Source organism: Electrophorus electricus, chromosome 7 (assembly GCF_013358815.1).
Source record: "Electrophorus electricus isolate fEleEle1 chromosome 7, fEleEle1.pri, whole genome shotgun sequence".
NCBI classification, from domain to species: Eukaryota; Metazoa; Chordata; class Actinopteri; order Gymnotiformes; family Gymnotidae; genus Electrophorus; species Electrophorus electricus.
Genome location: NC_049541.1, coordinates 8904280 through 8921753, shown reverse-complemented (window position 1 = coordinate 8921753; position 17474 = coordinate 8904280). Strand labels below are relative to the sequence as shown.

The 17474-nt window shown below is 39.9% G+C and overlaps 2 protein-coding genes across 7 annotated transcripts; both read right to left on the bottom strand.

Moving 5' to 3' along the window:
- Positions 1-48: 48 nt before the first annotated feature.
- Positions 49-13056, bottom strand: slco5a1a (solute carrier organic anion transporter family member 5A1a). 4 transcript variants are annotated; one of them, XM_035528186.1, is made up of 10 exons: positions 13026-13056; positions 9389-9826; positions 7396-7528; positions 6802-6992; positions 4818-4982; positions 4466-4664; positions 3172-3331; positions 2378-2613; positions 1687-1751; positions 49-1277 (listed from the first exon to the last, which is right to left on the bottom strand). In XM_035528186.1, exons 1-10 carry the CDS (start codon positions 13051-13053, stop codon positions 823-825), a joined length of 2070 nt encoding a protein of 689 aa, XP_035384079.1. In that variant the 5' UTR covers positions 13054-13056; the 3' UTR covers positions 49-822. The 4 variants fall into 4 exon arrangements, with proteins under 4 accessions (XP_035384079.1, XP_035384077.1, XP_035384078.1 ...); XM_035528184.1 differs by lacking the exon at positions 13026-13056 and adding an exon at positions 11453-13011; XM_035528185.1 differs by lacking the exon at positions 13026-13056 and adding an exon at positions 12592-13007.
- A 316-nt stretch (positions 13057-13372) lies between these two features.
- On the bottom strand, positions 13373-16505 carry lactb2 (lactamase, beta 2). Of its 3 annotated transcripts, none has more exons than XM_035528187.1 (7): positions 15492-16505; positions 15091-15254; positions 14829-14949; positions 14513-14691; positions 14160-14320; positions 13958-14045; positions 13373-13616 (listed from the first exon to the last, which is right to left on the bottom strand). In XM_035528187.1, exons 1-7 carry the CDS (start codon positions 15611-15613, stop codon positions 13579-13581), a joined length of 873 nt encoding a protein of 290 aa, XP_035384080.1. In that variant the 5' UTR covers positions 15614-16505; the 3' UTR covers positions 13373-13578. The 3 variants fall into 3 exon arrangements, with proteins under 3 accessions (XP_035384080.1, XP_026876631.2, XP_026876632.2); XM_027020830.2 differs by having other exon boundaries at positions 14172-14320; positions 15492-16504; XM_027020831.2 differs by lacking the exon at positions 13958-14045 and having other exon boundaries at positions 14172-14320; positions 15492-16504.
- Between the last annotated feature and the right edge of the window lie 969 nt (positions 16506-17474).

The following is a 17474-nucleotide window of genomic DNA, read 5'->3' as shown; positions in this document are numbered from 1 at the left end:
CATTTAACACAGGTGACCCTCAGTGATAACCATAAATGACACCAGTTGTTTTTGTTTTAATCAAAATACCTTTAATTTAGACATCAAACACTGATGAAACATCCAGTGTAGGAGAGACATGATCCCTAAGTGAAGATCTGCATTCATACAGCCACTAATACTTTAAATATTGACACACTCAGCATTTGGCATTGGACAGCATTCACAGCTGTACCACTGCTCTGTTTGGCTAAATTCATACACTGGAGTGGGAAAGGAGAATTTGCATAGTACAGCTTCCAGTTTCAATTCCAGTTCATCCCTCCTTACTAAAGGTTACAAAAGAATGGACCATCTCACTAATCAACAGATGGGCAAGACAGGTTTGAGAGTCTCTGCAGCACCTTTACAGTCTCATTGTACTGCTTACAGATGGAAAAAAAACAAAAAACAAAACAAACCACCACAGGAAGAGAATGACAAATGACAATAGAATAAGGTAACAGACAAGTATGTGTGCACACAAAACAATAAGAATAATACTTAACATGGAATCGTTTACTGTGTGTATGTGTAACAAGGAGAAAAAGTACAGTACTGGCCCTGTAGAATGTAAGACTGTGTGTAAGGAGAATGAGAGAGGTACTTGTCCTGTTGAGGTATTATGTCCAGTGTGTCCCAAACTGTGTGTGTGCACAAGTCAAAAGAAAAAGGCACCAGCAATGGCTCTGTGCAGGGCATTCTTCATACCTGGACATAGTGGAGGTGGCGAGACTCCACCTGGTCTTCACGTATGCCCCTCTATGTCCTTAGATATGTAAGTGTGTGTGGATATCTCTGCAGTCATATCACCACTTTTTCCAGAGACCTGATGGGCGGAGTTATTGCTTTTAAGCCATTGCCGGGGCAACTGCTGCCGCGGCTGAGGGCATGTCCAGTTGCCATGGCTGCAACATGACAATGTTCAGGGGGTCGTGGGAGGAAGACAGGACAGGAGCGCGTACGAGCGTGACCCTTTTGACCCCCTGCGTGGCAAATCAGCTGGCTGACTGTGTCCAATGGGGAGATAGGGTGTGTGTGCGAGTGCGTGTGCTCCTCACGCCGCTTAAGTGAATACCACGTGAGAAAAATGAAGAGGAAGCCCAGGAACTTAAGGCTGGCGGCCAGGCCAAAGTAGACAAAGCGCAGGGAAGTCACATCATACTCCCAGCAGGAACCATGAACACCACAGTCCTGCTGCCACAGCATGCAGGTGGTGTCAATCACAGCACCAAAATAGATTGGAGTAGGGATATAGGCTGGAGGGAAGGAGGGCACAAATCCATTTAGTTTACTCTCCACCATACTATTAATGTACACTATTCTGTCAATGCTTCCCCCCCCCCTTTTTTAAAAACCTTAAAACCAATTTTTTAAATTATACAACATCTAGTCTAGTTTCCTTCATAAAAACCTTGATATTTGCTAACCAAAATCTGGCCATACAAGTTTACATTGTTTGTCATCCAAGCAAATCTAATTGCTGATTTGAGATTTAAACTGAGACCCTGGGATTCATTACCTGATAGGTTGTAAGGTTTGTTTGTTTTTTTTGTCTGTCCACCATAATCACACCCCATACCATTAAACTTAAATATCACTGGTGTCCACTAATGATCATGCTGTGTAAATTAAGTATACACTTGAATGCAAAACATTCTCCCATACCAAGAGTCCTGAGAAGAACAAACTGCATCCCAAGAGCAAATGGTCTCTCTTGTTCTTCTACAGACCTAGCCAAGCAAAAAAAAAAAAAGGCATAAATGCATTAGGGAAAATGTTTGCACTTTTTGACATGTCTGAGCAATCAAATTAATTTCCTTAAAAGGAACTAGTCATCAACCTTTAAAATCAAGATTTTTAAAAGGTTAGAGACACTTGAAAATATTCTAGAACGCAATTTAGCAAATTACTGGGGTTTATCTATCAGTTATTTGGTTTAGTTGGTGCAAAAATGAACTCCCATTGACTTCCATAGAGGATAATTTTAAGATGGCAAAATTCTACATAAAAGTTATTTATATAACATTAATCCAAGAATGCAACAGATGGGAAATTCCATTTTATTATGAGACATGATAAATTATTAAATGTATGTCTGTGAAGTATTGAAACATTGCAGGTTATGATGTATGGTACAACAAATGGTCCCCAATTATTACAAATCAAATACATTTTACTTCTACTGGGGCATAATTAAGATGCTACTAAGACAGTGGCCTTTTAACTATGTTTATTAAGGATATGAACAGAAGGCCCAAAGCATTTTTTTCATTTGACAAAAATAATTTGAGAGAGAAAGAAAAACTCATCATAAAAAGACAGATAGTGAATAAAAGAGAAAGGAAGAGAAACATACCTAAGGGTGACGATGATGGCAGACGGCTGAGCACAAGCAGTGATGAGAGTGACAATGAAGAGGAAGATCAGGAAGGTTATGAGAGTTCCACAGGTGCGCTCACACTTGCCAGCAAGCGCGTAGCCATTTTCATTTAGGTATGTTTTCACAATGACCACCTGCAGCTCGTGATTCCCTCCAGATGGAGTGATTACCTGTCTGCTCTGCACACATGCACAGTCTGAATAGTTCCTGATCTGTGAGAGAAAACACATGTACAGATTACACGTATACATATGCATGATACACTGAATAGACTAAATGTGTACCATGTTATTTTAAATCTAATGAACAATGTTCTCTCCAATTTTAGTGATAATTCTGAGTGACAGACTCAGAGAAATCAGGTTCTGAATTGTTCACTTTTGCAGACAAAATCTGTTAGATTTAGATTTTACTTCACAACTTGCTCTTTATGGTAGACACCGTCACAAAGCAGTTTTACAGAATTTTTGGGAAAACTGCTTGAGATATCATGAAGAAGAAATCCAAAGACATGCCAAGATTCAAAATGGGAAAGCACCCTCCTCTGGGTGACACTGCATAATGAAGTTAGTGAAAGAGAAATAAATAAGAAATATACATGTACTATTTTTCCTACCTGTAATTTCTACACTGTCATTCAGTTTAATATGTGTACCACTAAAGCATTAAATCACTTTAGTTTCACTCTTTTTGGAGATAGATAGATATTTAAAGCATTTTATTTATTTATTTAAACAATATTGCTATATTTGTGTTTTGATTGTCCTCACGCCTGAGCTGTCGTTGGAGACACTGTTGCAGCCAGCCAGGCAGGGGTTAAAGTAGGTGATACCGTCTGAACCACACACAGGAGCATACTCATGAATCCGGCACCCACAGTTCACATTACACCCTGCAGTTAGATTCCGATGAGACAGAGTCAATGTGGGCCTGCACAGAGAGAGAAAGAGAGAGCTCAACACTAACGTAAAGAATCATCTTGGGCAAAAAAGCAAAAAAAACCTTAGAGTAACAAAGGACTAATGATGTCTGGCCAAGTCATTTTTAAAATGAACTATTTTGTGGTTTGAGAAGCCTCATGGTAAGTGGATTGGCCTAAAAACTGTTGTACTTCACTTCCTTTAACAAGGTCTAGATTTCCATCAAACAGTTTTTAGGCCAAACCACTTACCATGAGGCTTCTCAAACCACATAATAGTTCATTTTAAAAACAGTTTTTAAAATAGTTCTTTTTAAAAACAAACAAAAAATTACTATACTGTGGATACATTTGATACAGTGCACTATGGAGGGAGAGCATGAATTTAAATAATTTCTGTGTTATATAGAACTTAAAAGTCAGAGAAGAGTGTCATTTTTAATTCTCTCTTTATTAATAATCAAATTGTATTTATGAATTACACTACAGAAGAGGGATTTTGTTCTCCATTTTTGTGCCTGACTATAATTTTGCCATCATTCAAATGGTGCACACAGGGTGGATCTGGATGAATAAGAAAGACTACTGTTTTTACTGCACTTTTACACTCGACCCTTGGCACCAGGATTGGTAGAGATAAACGGTTGTCATCAGTCTAATAGTGAACATTTATGCTATGGGGTGGAGGAGACTCAGGACTGACCCATGAAGAAGTAGGATCCTAGCCTGGACTACTAAGATAACTAAGTAACTGACAGTCTTAAGTGAAGGTAGAACGGTTTTGATGACTAAAGAGAAGTTAAGAATGTTGGAAATCATTGAAAAAAGGTTCAGAAGCATATGAAACAAGATTAAGTGCAGTAGAGAAATTGTGGTGAGGCAATGGGGAAACAGGGTGAAGCTGTTCATGAATAACAGCAATTCTGGTTTAAAAATTATGAGGAATAAGAAAAATGCTGTGTTAATGGTTAGTGACAAGTGGTCAGGTGGATATATGACTTTGTTAATTCAGGGACAAGAATCTTTCAATTATTTGATTTTTATTTAATTTGTGCTCAATAGTCTTACATGTCAGACTACAATATAAGTGCACAATAAATTACTACTCTTGCAGAATATATGTATTAAGTATGTAATATTCGTACCCGGTAGTGTAGGGTATGTTGATTCCTCCCAAGTTGATGCTCTCACAGCCAACGATGAAGAGTGTGGAGAAACAGAGCAAAGACACTCCACTACAGATCATGGCCAGTTTGGCTGACTCTCTTGCTCCCAACTTCAGCTTTTTAATGATGTAACCTCCCAGCACTATACCCACACCAGCACTTGGCACTATTATCAACCCTACAGCATACAGAGAATTTACATACATACACACATACACACACAAAAAGGGAGAAAAAGAGAGAAGAGGAAGAAAAAGCAAATAATGAATAGAGCGATGAACACTTACAGAACACATACAGCTCAGGCATGTGTAGATGTGTGGGCTTTAACCTGTATAGATGCTGGCACTCGATGCTGGAACCCCAAACTGAGACTCAATGAACTTGGGGATGAAGGTGATGAAGGCTGTGACAATGGCACACTCTGCTGTGTATGACAAACTCACAAACAAAAACGTCACATTGCTCAGGATACGTAAGGCTGCCTTCGGCATCTCTAAGGAGATAAAGAGAAAGAAAAATTTGAATAGATATTGAATTATCTAAAGGTTATGAATTACTGGAAGGCAAACAATAAAAAACCCACAATATCAAACAACCAAAATGTTCTCAACCCACATTCCCTCACATGGATCATAAAATCTTTGACCTGTGACAGCTGACCCACCCCTCTCTCATAACTGTCTCCTGCTGCAAGAAATAAAATATTCCAAAAATACAAGTGTGTCTAGCCAGCCGTGGTTCCCAAGAGCCTAATTTTGTTTCCTACATTTGCTCTTCCCCTCCTCCAGATTCAAAGATATTTCTAAATGCGCCATGTTAAGTACTGAAAGAGCTGAGTAAATCTAAATTGTCTTTCAGATGTCTTCCTCAGTTGGGAAGTGACAAACTTTGCTTTGTGGAAGAGACCAGTATCCTTGTATCATGTCTGTACACACGATGACTCCATATGAAGGTCACCTCAGTTTCAACTAAAAAATGCACTTATTTCCATCTCAAAGAACATATCATAATATTTGTGTCTGTGAAAGACTGCAGCAGTAACATCAATCCATTTCACATGATATAAAAGGTGATATACCATTGGTAGTCAACATCATGCAGTTATGCTTGAAGGGACAGTTCATCTAATATAACAACATTTGACCCCTTATAAGTAATGGATTATTAGATTAAAAGCTATTGCTTAAAAGCTAATTCAAATAAAACTACCCCCTCATTCCTACTGAACCCCATCCAATTTCCAAATAGACAGAACACTCTGTACACGTTTGTCTCTTTGAAAGGGACAGAAATGTTCAACATAATTACTTTGTCTAGACACAGAAAATGTTTTCTGTTAAACTTATGTTTTTTTGTCTTTGTGCTTCAGTGAATGACTGTATTCATATGCCGCACTGAACTGAATCTGACTACTTTCCAGATGTGTTCATTCCTGCAGAGCAAGTACCTTTCACTAAGATGCTAAGTCATTGACATTCATAGAAGCATATTTGCTGAAAAGTATGAAGTGTATTCTGATATAAGGTTACTTTGAACATGTTATTGTCATATCCATTTCAGCCATATTTAGGGTGGTGTATTGCTTGTAGCTATAACTGGCATAAAGCTATGTCTCTTAATGCAGAAGAGAGAAAATTAACTCTAACTTTGCTGTTGATAAAAGCAAAATTCTACAATAACAATGCAGCCTCATGTAGCTGATCAAAGAACAAAAGAACTAGAAAAGTAACTAAAACATATATCACTAGTGAGAATGTACCACTGACAACTTCTTCTTTTAAACAAATCAAAAACTGAAGCCGTTTGTCTGGTCTGTAGCCAGAACTATGAACTATGAACCAAAATGAAGAGAATGAATTGAATCACAATGGGAATACATTGACCGCTGCACTGAAAAAATAGGTCTGATTCATCTGGGTATTATTTACTTTGCCAAACAGTCATTGGTGGTGAAAAAAACAAAATGTTAAAACTGCATACATAGATAAAAAAAACTGTTAGAAAATAGGTAATTTAATTATTGATCAGTGCTGATCTGTCAATACAGTTTCTGCAGTTTCAATTGGGATATGCATGCACTTTTAAGTTCAGTTCCTTGCTTAATTATCCCACACGCAAAATGCATGCTGGGCTAAAACTATGCTATCACCTTCCGCTTTTCCTTTACTCTTATTATTTTGTCAACTTTGAACACAATGACAAGGAAAGGAGTCAGGGAAAGAAGATGGTGAGATGAGGAAAGGTTATCAGGAAGCAGGACAGACATACAAATCATGTAAGGATCCTACACCAAGGTTTAACTGAGGTTTTACCTTTGATGTCCCTCCCGAAACCAATGGAAGAGGAGACGGCCTGGCTCTTCTCCTTCATAACATCATCATCCTCTGTCCTCTTCTTCTTCCTCCCACCCTTCTTATGGCGAGGGGGGAGCTTCTTCGGGAAAGCAAACATGGGGAAGATCACCAGCAGCATGGCCACAGCACACAACAGAAACCCACTCCACCTGACAGACAGAGGGTGGTGAGGCAGAGACATAAGAGAGTGAGTGAGACAGTACGTGAGGGAGAGAGATAGGCCATATCACACAAGCAGGTCCCTCTAACCATGGAAGATGTAGAGAAACAGATCACGGTAGTAAACCCCTCCCCATGGAGAGAGGCTCACAAATAGGTTATGAGGATAGTTACTTTGAGTTCTGAAAGTCCAGGCAAAAAAGAGACAGATCCCACTAAACAGAAAGAAGCTAAGAAGAAGGCAGTGTTGCAAATGTAATCCATTTAAATAATATTTATATACAATTTGTAAAATAAATTACGTACATTTGTGAGAGTATGTGAATGAATATGAATATATTTAGGAATATTTGACCAAGCATGCGAGTTAGCAAGTGTGTATGAGACTCTCACCAATTTCCTACAAAACGTGGGTCATTCTGGTCGATGTTCACAGCAGTGTTTGGGTCCACATAGAACCCGATCAGAACCCCACCAAGCAGATAGCCAGCAGCAGGTCCTAGAGCTCCCATTACATACATGATTGCTACACACACCCACACACAAAGAGTCATATTCTATTGTGCATGTGTGACACTGCAGTAACGTGAGTGCAACCGATTTTCTATTTTAGTAACATTGTTATACTGTATTATGCACTGAAAATATGTTGCAACAAAAATGACACTGATTGCCTTTGAAATGCCACTGGATTTCAACTGGAGTCATCAAAGGTCATGTCTGCACTTGATGCTCACCCTCAAGCAGACTTTAAGATTCTGAACTGGTTGACAGCTGATAATAAATAAGCTTTTAATGTGTCATCAATATGTGACATTCAATCTGAAGCAAAACAAATACCAATATATATTTAGGCTGGAATATACTTGTTTCATCAATGATAACTGTCCTTGTAAATACATAATTGTAAATTCATAATAATTCTGTGTCCTTAACAAATGGTCCCTATCTTAGTAGTTATTTTTATATATTTTATATATTTATCTGTACAATAATGCAAATAAAGGTATTCCATGAGTTTAGCACAATTATATTTTCTAAAATACTATAATAATTTGACAATCTTACTGTTAGATTACACCCCTAAACACTGAGATTAAAAAAACAAACAACAACAACACACTCAAAATGAATAGTGATTTCATGACATACTGGTTAGGACTGCAGGATATGGACAAAAATATTGCATTGTGATTACATTAAATATGTTACATTGTGATTGTGATATGCCTTATAATGTATTAAAACACAATGTGTCATACTGGCTTGACTAAAATTATTGTTAGAACATGAAAATTAAGTGATTTATTGAATGTGGAGACAAAAAGACAGTATCTTCAAGTCAGTACAGTCCCTCAGCCACACACAAAAAGACTGAAACATATAGCAAAATAAATGGAGCTGATTGAACTAAATGTCATTAGAAAAGGTATCCATCTGCATTGCATTTTCCAACTGGGCAATGTTTTCACGTGACATAATATGTACAACAGCCAAAGCGCAACTGACAGCAGTAGGCATGTCAGAGCCATTAAATTAACACTCTGAAATAGCAAACTTTGTTCAGTGGTTTGATGTTAATCACATTGTTTTTAATGTGGTAAAAATAGAGGAGATATTTGATCCCAGGGCCCTGAATGATCACAGTCCAGTCATTATCCATGACATTCTTATTGATTAGGTATGGTTTTATAAATATCCAGGTTAAAGGTGTAACAGTTCTGAAACAGAGACTGAAACCATGATACAAATGTCCACACTCTTGTGTCATTGTGAAACATGTAAACTTAAATTCAAGCACTAATTTGTGCCAGCTATAATTAAGGCTTTAAATAAATCAGATCTAAAGTACAGTACAATACTGTATGAACTGTGGAATACCTTGGGCACTGTGCAATATTATGGCTCTGAAAGATGGTAGCTGTTATGGGCTATGTTGGTAGATTGTTCACTTGTATGTTAATATGACTGCAGCTATGCTAGGTTCAACAAATCTCTGGTCGCAGAAGCTGTTTGGAGACATAACATTTATTGGTTGTTTTCTTGATGAATTTTCATTAAGTATGAAATGGGCCTAATGGACAAGTCACTGTGCCAAAATAAGTCTTAAGATGTATGCAATCTGAAGAAAATGCATCATGTTTTATATGTTTTACTTCCCACAGTTTTATAGCTGTGAGATAATGTCACAACAGAGAGCTAGAAGAAAATGCCCAACAAGTTGGATAATATGTTCCATCTTTTTGTGAGGAGGTCAGTGACCACAGCAGCCACTATTCAACGGCTGTTATCAATGAACCACTGACCAATCAGAATCCAGAAGTCACAAACACTGTTCAATAAACATTCATGAAACTGGGCATGGACCTCCTCCCAAGTAACTCACCCAAATAGAGCGACGCATTTTCCTTCTTCACATTGTCGTCCAGGTATGTGGGTCCAAGCGTGTAGATGGGTGTGGACCCCATCCCCACAAGAATCTGAGCACATATAAAAAGTGCTACATACAGAGCATGTTCACTCTCTTCCTGGTCCCAAGGACATGCCTCTGGACCCTCCCTCCTACTGCTATTGGTGCTAGCACAGAGTCCATCTCCTCGTCCTGTAGTGTTCAGCTGCTCCAGCTGATAGGGTGGAGAGATGAAGTGTGGGAGAGCAAAAAGGGCAGCACCCACTGCAATGAAAACGCCCCCGATAGCAAGCCAGCGTGGCCTCTGACCCCGCCCACCAAAATAGCTGATGAAGACGACGACAAGGAGGCTTCCAATGTCAAAACAGCTTACAAGCAGACCAGACTCTGAACTGCGCAGACTGTATCGTTTTTCTGCAACACAAAGATACATAAACACACTTCAGTAATAAATAGCTTAGACTATGCAATAAGTAGTAATTATCTAGAATACTCTCAGCACAATGACACAAATCTCTTGTCCTGTCCAGTTTTGTTCTAACTGCTGAGGTACCAAAAATTCAAAAGGCACTCAGGTGTGTTGGGGGGGGGGGGGGATGAGAATCTTATAATTAAGAGATTCTCAAATAGGGTGTCAGTGTCAACAACTTCGATGAGAGGACATCTGGTTCTAGTCATGAAAAGAGAAAAAAAATAATAATGAGAGTGAAATGCTGTAACAGCAGTTAGGTTAACGGGTATTCTCTCCTCTCCAGGTTTGATGTCCGCCAATAACAGTAACGTTAATTGACATGCTAGCTCGCAGTGCATATCTCTATAGTTTCCATATTTTGATAACCTTAAAGAACAGTGCATCTCTTGGTCTATCTGTGTCTTGCTTGTTTGCCAGCCACTTCCAGGGCTGTGTTCTATGACTTTACGCCTGATAAAAGTGAGAATGAAATACAACCAATACGTTTTACACATGCCAACTTTGTTCATAAACAGCTCATGAACAGGCATTAATATGCTTTCCAGCAGCAACCTCTGTGGTGACCAGACCACTCAAGCTTCTCACTCAAGGTTTAGTAACAACTCCGAACTAATGTAAGATGGAAAGCAAGGGATTAACATTGACTACTCTTTAAATACTGACTTTAAAATGTTGACCGTTCCTCTCAAGGTTTCTTCCTCATCATCGGGCAGTTTTTCCTTGTCACTGTCACCCAGGGCTTGCTCACTGGGGGCTTGCACTCAGACGTTCGTAAAGCTGCATTGTGACATCTGTTGTAAAAACTGCTATATAAATTTTATTTGATTTAACTGAGCATACCGGGCAATATGGATTCAGATCTCTCAGTAAATAATAACCCAAGTAATCTGCCAAGCCTTTTAAAAGGGAATCTGGGGGGGCCTGTCTGAATGGGCCTGATGCAGATTTTAAAAATGAATAGTAGTATTGTTAACTATAATTTACAGGTTCTATACTTAAATGTGTCAGTTGAGTTTATGCTGGATTATCAGACAGTACAAGCATGAACCCTGTTGATCCACATTCAGTCTTAGCCAACACTAACACAGACAATGGTTTACATGGCTCACAGGTCAGGTAGGAGGGCCCTTAGCATAAATTTTGCTTAGGACATCAGGGAGGTCAGGACCAGGTATAGTTTTATGTGAAATTTTCATTTTGAGTATCTGGTGTTTTAATCCAAATACTTCCCATTAAAGTCTATTAAATTTGCCAACAGGACTGAACATTAGTATTAGTATGTCTTCTCTTCAGTGCCTTACTTTTCTCTTCTTTCCTCTGGTCTGTTATTGTTCTTAGTCGTGATATTCTGCTGTTCCCTTACAGCATATCATCATCACCAAGGCCATAAAAGACCAGAGAAAATAAGAGAAAAGCAAATCACGTACATATTAGAAGAGCAAGAAAGGGAAAGAATGCAGAAAAACATCTGAGGTGAGGAGAGGAAAGAGCAGGACAGGAGAGGAAGAAAGGAGAAACATGACAGCGGTAGCGAGTTTGCCTGTAACCAAGGTGGCAAAACACTTTACCTATGGTCGTGATGACGCTGCTGAGGTACCCGGACACCATGAGCGACTGGATAAATGTGAGGTAACACATATAAAACAAGAAGCAGCGCGAGTCCGAAAAAATCACGCGGACGTAGCGCCTTACGGAGACGCGACGAAGGTGCGAGGTCAGAAACAAAGTGGCGCGGCGGGTCCTCGCGCCTGCCTCCGAGCTGCGAGTCGAACCCAGTCCAACCAGGCTGGCAGAGGACGGGGAGCGGTCAGTCCTGGACGGGGAGCCGCCCCGGGGCGCGCCGTGCGTATCTGAAAGAAGTGTCTTGTGTCCCTGCAGGGGACTACCAGTGCCATCTGTTTCTAATGTCTGGTTGCCGTTGAGTACAGGAAGGCTTTTCGACTTAAGGGCCTGCCCAGGATCCTCAAAGAGTTTAATCGGCATGGTGCCGTCTCCGTCTGCAGCATCTCCACGATCCCAAGAGGCCATTCTATACGGTACTGGTAGTAGCCCAGTACCGTATATATTTATTAATATTATTTATTAGCCTTATCTTCCTAACCCAAGACGACAGCAGTTTCGCGACTTGGCTCTATTTCAGCGGCTGTGTGGGTATCTATACAATTCACATATGACTAAATTAACATTTCCAAGCCAAACCCTAGTTGTGATTGATCACGAGACTTGTGTGTATGGCTTGATTGACTGCGCTTTGGTAAGGTCAGCTAGTCATTTTCTCTCCCTCATTAGTAATAACCATGTTTTACGTTGCTGTGGGCTAGAAAATCTACCTCCAACTCTATTTCTTAAAGTTTGTGCTTGATATACGACAGTGTAGCTTAGGCTGAAATTATGATGATAGACAATACAAAATCTTTTATATCTAGCTAGCCACCGTTAAAAGGCGAGCTTATCCAAGAACACAAAGCAGAATTGCCATCCGGTATGTTATTCTTTACAGGAAAACCACACAAACGACTATTACCGCTCACAGCTAACAAAAGCTCCCTACCATTGGCAAATGAGTTTATTCTAAAATCGATCGGTAGCTACAAAAGCAACAGTACTGCGGTCCCGTTAGCGCAGTTAACTAGCATGCTTCAACGGAACACACCACAAACGTCCCGACAGAACAAAAGACAAAAAATACAATCTCCTCGAGTCTCACCGAATAACGCTACGGTATCTTCTACTCTCTGTACTAATTGATCCATTTTAATATACAGCAAAACATCTATAAAGACCATATTAAAGAAAGCATATTTCCAGTGCAGTCTTGTCCTTGCTTAGCAAGGATCGCATCGACGGTTGTTTACCGGCTGCGGAGTAACGGGCTCGCTACGGCGTCCTATTCGCTCTTTCTCGAGCTCACTCAGCCAAACAGCGCAGGAATGCTAACAAGGAGCTACGTCACACGAGTCACAACAAAGACGGATGGAGTCTTTATTCGTTATTTATCTATAGGGTTTTTTTGTGTGATCGAGTAATTTATTTTGTGCAAATTTACTATCTTCCTACCACATAAGCAAATCTAGTACCTTCTTACCGCAACTGAAAAATAATCTGCAAACATAAAATCTTAACCGTGTTGCTCGAACTCACCGCCTGTAAAACGAAATGGAACAGGCATCAACTTCCGGGTTGTTTCACTTAAACTGCGTGCTTGCATTAACGGTATTAGAAATAGTTACTCGGATTGTGTTTTTACAATTAAGAGCGCGCCTAGATTGATCATATACTCACGTTGAAAGGTTCGTGTTATATTTTACAATAATGATACATTTATCTCAGTAAAACAGATTGAGAATATTTTTAAAAGTTCGGATTCGTGATTAAATGCTAGTCCACAAATGCCATATTCTCATTGTAGTTTACTAAATGATCACAATATACACACCATCATCCACTACAGAAGCCGATGGATATGAAAGAAATACCTGCAACTGCAGTTTTAATATTGCTATATTTATTTTAAAATATATATTTATTCCTTAAATTTGTTCACTTTCATCTAATGGCCATCCATTGTTCGTGTCTGTCCATTATTTAGTGTACCGCCAGAAGCACAGATCATCAAAGTGTAATGACTTTAAGCAAAATTAATGATAAACACTTTATTATGAACATGCCTGTTAGGATGCTATTGAGCAGACATTCACAGACTGCTCTTCCATTTCTTCTCTGAATCTCCAACTGTGAAAAAAAACAACAAAGAGTGATGTTTCTGGATATTTTTTTTTGTTCAGCAGACCACTGTCAACAAAACAGGACAGACATGTACCAACCCGCCACAGCAGCACCTGACAAATTTCTATTAGTTCAAAACCCACAACCATGCTACTACAATGTCAGTATTAATAATGGGTTGAGAATAGACAATACCCAATCAACAGTAGTCATGTGATGGAGCATCTGAAGGAGCATGGCTGATGAACTGTGCATGTCAAACAGATGACCTATATTTACAAAACAGGTGTATAAAGTGGCCAGTCTGCATAGATAAAGTTTTTGTAATAGTCAATGAATGAATGTACCTAGGAAGATCTTTCCTTCTTTCTGTAATTTTTTTAAATGATTAAGCAGGTTGATTTCTGCAGCTCTGTGTAGATGCTCAGGTGTGTCCTAATATCAAAACAAGATAACCTCATAATTCAAAACACCACCGTCATAAACAAATGACTCCACAGAACACCAGTCGATTGCTAATGGGACACAACATGTCTGTGCAGCGCTCACTGGATGTGTCACCTTGTAAACAAGATTAACTAGAGCAGAGGAGCTGAAGGCATCCATGGCATTATCTCTGAGCACACTCAGAATCTGCTGCTCCCGGGCAAGGCGGTGGGAAATGTACTCCTGGATCTTACTGCATGCATTCAGGACGACAGGACCATGACCTGACACAGGACACACACACAGCTTTCAAGGTAAATTAAATCAATGGAAAGAAATGCCTGTGTTAATTAAATCTACATAAATAATGTGCGTCAGAGCTCTCTGTAGTGCATCCACAGGTAAACTGCAATTTGGCAGCCAGTATTTTCTGCACTAACTGTACTATGCTACACAGGTATGTATATACCACACACCTGGGTAGATCAGGTCTGCCTTGACATCAAGCAGTGTGTGCAGTGAGAGCATATAGTCATGTAGGTCCTCAAACACAGCCGTTCCTTCCCCAAGAATGCAGTCACCGGAGAACACTGCCCCCTCCTCCTCCAGATACAGAGCCATATGATCATCAGTGTGGCCTGGTGTAAACAACACCCTGCACACATATTGTACAAACACACAAACAATATATACACAAAGACTCTGCTATCCGCATAGCAGATACATCCCACACTCTCTATTATTCATGCTCTCCCCCATGCCCACACTTTATAGCAGATGTGGTAGGCTCACTGTAGTGTAGCACCCTCTGTCTTGATGATGTCTCTATCCTTCAGGTAAATGTATTTCCTATTCTTCTCTCCAACTTCCTCTGATTGAGGAGGGGTACGAGGGAGTTTCTTCACCTGGAGATCTGAAAACCACCCACACACACACACACACACACGACTAATTCAATCACTGACCAGCAGAATCATGGTGTCTTATGGCCACTGCATCATTTGAGACTGCAAAACTGTGATTTTGTGATTATGACTATACATGATCCTCTGACCTGTGTGTACATGTGCGAGGATATCAGGTACTCCACCAGCGTGGTCATAATGCCAGTGTGTGATGAGGATCTCCTGGATTGAGGTGTTACTCTGCATGAGCGCTTCCTTAAGATTACTGATGTACTCAGGTATGGAAGGTTCCCCCGCATCTATCAACACACGCCTCACACACCCCGCATAGCACACATATAAACATACAAAAACACATGGGCAAGGGCACGGAGTAACATCTGTCATTTAACTCTGGGAAAATTATTCTTATATCAATGTGGGATGGCATAATTAATCCACGAAAAGGTCGAGGAGAGAGTAATTATCGCGATGATTACAAATCGACGTTTCAGAATACTGCTTCTAACATGTCCTTTTCAAGTGTAGCGCAATTGACTTGTTTTAGTACCTTTTCCCTGTGCCCACCAAGTACGTATTGGTTCCCTGTAGGGTCATCGGACCGGGGTTACAGCCAAGCACACGCATAACTCTGGAAGAAAGCTGCTCGATGCGAGGAATCACAACAGACATTTTTCGCTCGTAAAGAGACAAATAAAAATCACGATGTTAAAATACATATACTTCTATGAATCGTATTCCACTAGTTACTACAGGTGGAAAAGTATCCTTTAGAGCTGGATTTCAAAACAGGCACAGTTAGCCAAGAGCTTCCGTTTCGAAACCGTCTTTGTTTTCAAAATACAAGTCTTAAGTTAGCACGCGCTTGTGCTCGTTAGAAAGATTTATAAGCATATGCATGTCCAATTTAATTTCCAGTATTGATGAAGATGTCCCCGATGTCTTCCGATATCCCGCAAGTATAGGTCGGCACTCCCCACCAGAGGCTTTCATGAATTGACGCTATCTAGCCAGTGAAATATCAATATAATTTTAGCTACTTGCCCTGTATTGCCGAAAGTATTCGATCGCACATCCAAATCATTGAATTCAGGTGTTATATTCACTTCCGTGGCCACAGGTGTATAAAACCAAGCACCTAGTCATGCAGACGCATTGGGGTCAACGGATGCTGAGATGCATAGCATGCAAAGGTTGCCAACTTTTTGCAGAGTCAATTGCTACAGACATCCAAACTTCATGTGGTCTTCAGATTAGCTCAAGAACAGTGTGTAGAGAGTTTTGTGGAATGGGTTTCCATGGCTGAGCAGCTGCATCCAAGCCTTGCATCACCAAGCGCAATGCAAGGCATGGGATGCAGTTACCACTGGACTCTATAGCAGTGGAAATGTGTTCTCTGGAGTGACTAATCACACTTCTCCATCTGGTAATCTGATGGACAAGTCTGGTCTTAGTGGTTGCCAAGAGAACGGTACTTGTCTGACTGCATTGTACCAATTGTAAAGTTTGTTGGAGGGGGCATTATGGTGTGGGGTTGTTTTTCAGGAACTGTTAATGCTTCAGCATACCAAGAGAATTTTGACCATTTCATGCTCCCAACTATGTGGGAACAGTTTGGGGATGGCCCCTTCCTGTTCCAGCATGACTGCGCACCATTGCACGAAGCAAGGTCCATAAAGACATGGATGAGTGAGGTTTTTGTGTGGAAGAACTTGACTGGTCTGCACGGAGTCCTGACCTCAACCCGACAGAACACCTTTGGGATTAATTGAAGTGGAGATTGCAAGCCAGGCCTTCTCGTCCAACATCAGTGTCTGACCTCACAAATGCACTTCTTGAAGAATGGTCAGAAATTCCCATAAATACACTCCTAAACCTTGTGGAAAGCCTTTCCAGAGGAATTGAAGCTGTTCTAGCTGCAAAGGGTGGGCCAACATCACATTAAACCCTATGGATTAAGATTGGGATGTCACTCAAGTTCATATGTGTGTGAAGGCAGAGTGAATACTTTTGGCAATATAGTGTAGATTGATACAGATGAAGTACAAGGTACATGGACAGGTTTTGTAAACGGTGTACAGTAGTGTATGTTTTGTATACAGCAGATATCTACAAACTATGCTTTCATCAAAGGTGGCTTATGCAGTTAATTAATAAATAATAAAAATAGGAAATAATTTAAGCAAATTGCAACCTATTCACATTTTTGCTACTTTCTCACACTGAGGTCCTTAGATCAACTACTCTTTGTTTTATGTTTATGTACTTAATACAGTCTTCTATATTTAGTTTTACATCAGGCCTCATGTCATTATTTTGGCCCTATATTTGTTCAGCACTTTGCTCCTTTAAATTTACTATATAAATAAATTACTACTACATTTGATAATTTACTGTTTTTCTCTATATTTGATTCCATCCACTTTGCAAATTGTGTCCCTGTTATAGTGCTTAATACCTTAACTTGGCCACCAGATACCACTGATTTTCATGTATTTTCATGCATTTTCACAAAGAATGGGAAGTGGGTCAG

Bases quoted from the DNA above. Each gene is read 5' to 3' on its own strand.
- lactb2 (XM_035528187.1), bottom strand. From the start codon at position 15,613: ATGTCTGTTGTGATTCCTCGCATCGAGCAGCTTTCTTCCAGAGTTATG. The intron at 15,255-15,491 runs GTACTAAAACAA...GGGGTGTGTGAG, and splicing joins TTGGTGGGCACAGGGAAAAG to GCGTGTGTTGATAGATGCGG. The intron at 14,692-14,828 runs GTGAGCCTACCA...ATATGTGTGCAG, and splicing joins ACAGAGGGTGCTACACTACA to GGTGTTGTTTACACCAGGCC.
- slco5a1a (XM_035528184.1), bottom strand. From the start codon at position 11,912: ATGGCCTCTTGGGATCGTGGAGATGCTGCAGACGGAGACGGCACCATG. The intron at 2,614-3,171 runs GTGAGGACAATC...TTTCTCTCACAG, and splicing joins TCTCCAACGACAGCTCAGGC to ATCAGGAACTATTCAGACTG. The intron at 1,278-1,686 runs GTATGGGAGAAT...CCTTCCCTCCAG, and splicing joins TGTTCTTCTCAGGACTCTTG to CCTATATCCCTACTCCAATC.